General features: G+C 41.5%; 1 protein-coding gene across 1 annotated transcript; it reads right to left on the bottom strand.

Moving 5' to 3' along the window:
• Positions 1-1,308: 1,308 nt before the first annotated feature.
• LOC124008622 (28S ribosomal protein S9, mitochondrial-like) lies at positions 1,309-2,185 on the bottom strand. Its single transcript, XM_046320033.1, has 2 exons — positions 2,072-2,185; positions 1,309-1,491 (listed from the first exon to the last, which is right to left on the bottom strand). The coding sequence occupies exons 1-2, from the start codon at positions 2,168-2,170 to the stop codon at positions 1,345-1,347; spliced, it is 246 nt and encodes an 81-aa protein (XP_046175989.1). The 5' UTR covers positions 2,171-2,185; the 3' UTR covers positions 1,309-1,344.
• Positions 2,186-2,652: the final 467 nt, after the last annotated feature.

The following is a 2,652-nucleotide window of genomic DNA, read 5'->3' as shown; positions in this document are numbered from 1 at the left end:
GAAGCTAATGCATTCTTCCTTCGTAATGAATAAAACATGGGATGTGTGTGTATCAGGCGTTGCTAATACAGTGGACACAGCACATTACACATTGCTGGCCCCTGCTGAGTCTGTCTGTGTGATCAGATCCAGGTCTTATTGTTTATTTTCATAATGACTATATGTGTGCACATCTTCTGGACATCAGAATAGTAGAGGTACACAAGTTGTTTTGAAGTAGGTCACTCTGCAATGATTTGCACGACCACCGTGCATCCCACATGTCATGGTAATGTAGGTGGGTGTTTTACACTTTTGAACATAATATTCCCTTACTGCTGTCTAGCTTCCAACCCGGGCTGATTGTACATATGAATGTAATTATTGATGCCAACATGTACCTCTCTGTTTATTGAATATGCATAAAGTGTTGTTTTTTGAATGGGTATATTTTGTATAGTATCTACATCCACTATGCGTCGTATGTGTAATGGCTATGCGAGGTAAAATGTGGATATATTAGGAGATGGGATAACACTGTCTGCTTGACATGATGAAGATCCGTGTTGGATCAAAATGTTGTCATTAAAGGTGGTAATTGGGGGCAAATTCAGTGTGCCGGCCTTTCTGTTATTTTCAATTAAACTTCCTTACTCCATCACCTAGGTGTTTTAAGGACATGCATATGACCACAAACTGTTTTACACAGCCCACTGGTAAGTGCTAACAGTTCTGTTCATTAAATAGAACGATGGTTAGAGACCGCCGGGAAGTGAAGAATCATGGGAAATCAAACTAAATGAGTGGGGCAAACGAAGCTAATGCATTCTTCCTTCGTAATGAATAAAACATGGGATGTGTGTGTATCAGGCGTTGCTAATACAGTGGACACAGCACATTACACAGTGCTGGCCCCTGCTGGTGACTGTTAGAGTGTGTCTGTGTGATCGGCTCCACCAGATGCTGCTGATGGCATGCGGAGACAGACCAGAGACAGACCAGAGACAATTCTCAACTACTGTTGGGGAATTAAACTAATATGGCTGGAAAACCACCTTAAAGACACGTGACATCTCCTCTGAGAAAGAAAGCATAATGTATTTACCCCAAATAAGGTGCCACCTTTCTAAACCTTGCAGAGCCAAATGCATATCTCAATTGAGTTGATGGGGGACACCATAGACTTATTGCGGTATGAATCCGTCTCTGATTGTAGGGTAAGGACAAAAAACTGCATTACACTACATCCATCTAGGGTTTACTCTGCATCCCTCTATGAAAGACAGGAGTTGTACACCCCTCGTTAGACATAACTGCAGTCTTTCTTACATTAATGTCCCCCTGAGTGAAGGTCTCAGGGTCCTCTCACATCATGTTGGCTAGATGTCTCTTCCCGATGTTGAACTCCTCCACCTGCTTCTTGATGAACTCCTCTGAGAACTTCTCTGGGCCCGCTGCAGCCAGGTTCTTCCTGTGGAGAACAGCACTCACACATAGCTGTCTGGACAGCACCTGAGGTGTGGGAGAGAGGAGGTTCTTATGTTAGGATACATACTGGTGCTTTAATAACCCAGGGCCTTGGTATCACAGGGATGGATGAATGGCAGTTATCTGGGCTAATAGACAGTCTCTGGTCTTTCAGGTGCATTAAGTTAGTCTGAAACGGTGAGATTTGGCATTGACAAATAGACCGACTGATGTACATTTGACAGCAAGGTATCCACTAGTAAATGGGACTAACATTGAACGTAGTAAAACGTTAGCTAGCTATGTAAACAAGCTCTGTGAGGCTTAGCTAACTACGGTTCTATTCAACCAAAATATTGCGAATTGTATGTCCATTATGTTCATGTAGCTAGCTATGTCCACTATGACATGCATGTTGAGACAAGAAGAACAATATCTAGAGAGTCAACTAGCTACTTAGCTCGCTGTCTGTCTTACTTCAATGACAGTTTACATGTGAGCTAGTTGACAAGGCAGCGCATTGCTACTAACGCTGAGCTATTTCAGGGACGACTCAGCCCTTCTCTGCAGCTCAACCCCGTTGACATTACCGTGAAAACATGCCGAATTAAACTCTTGGCATTACCTGGCCAGTTAAATTTGACGAGACTGTGTTAAAATTGAAGCAGCAATTTTCGAATTTCCAAAGAAAATATCCCACGGTTTTTCCACTGGAGGCCGCCATGTTTGCTGTACGACGCTCTCGTGAAAACAGGAAGTACGTCGATAGCAAATGCATTTGTGTTACAATGTAACTGTTACAATGTTACTCCATTACATTTCTCAAAATTCGGATACATTCGGATACAAATTCGGATACAACGTATTTGATTCAACAAAACAATAACCGTATTTGATAAATCCATAGAATAACTAGAATAAATGTATAGGTTGTTCAGTCCCTTTGTTGCATCCTACAATTAGTTGAACAGATAGGAATTATTTATTTATTTATTTGATCTATTTCACCTTTATTTATCCAGGTAGGCAAGTTGAGAACAAGTTCTCATATACAATTGCGACCTGGCCAAGATAAAGCAAAGCAGTTCGACACATACAACGACACAGAGTTACACATGGAGTAAAACAAACAAACAGTCAATAATACAGTAGAAACAAGTCTATATACGATGTGAGCAAATGAGGTGAGATAAGGGAGGTAAAGGC

Source organism: Oncorhynchus gorbuscha, linkage group LG21, assembly GCF_021184085.1.
Source record: "Oncorhynchus gorbuscha isolate QuinsamMale2020 ecotype Even-year linkage group LG21, OgorEven_v1.0, whole genome shotgun sequence".
Classification (NCBI taxonomy): Eukaryota; Metazoa; Chordata; class Actinopteri; order Salmoniformes; family Salmonidae; genus Oncorhynchus; species Oncorhynchus gorbuscha.
This window is presented reverse-complemented; position numbering and strand designations above follow the sequence as displayed.

What these genes read in the sequence shown, in the direction of transcription:
- LOC124008622 (XM_046320033.1), bottom strand. Translation starts at nt 2,170, where the DNA reads ATGGCGGCCTCCAGTGGAAAAACCGTGGGATATTTTCTTTGGAAATTC. An exon ending in CGTCAAATTTAACTGGCCAG is followed by an intron (nt 1,492 to 2,071) that starts GTAATGCCAAGA and finishes CCCACACCTCAG; the next exon opens with GTGCTGTCCAGACAGCTATG.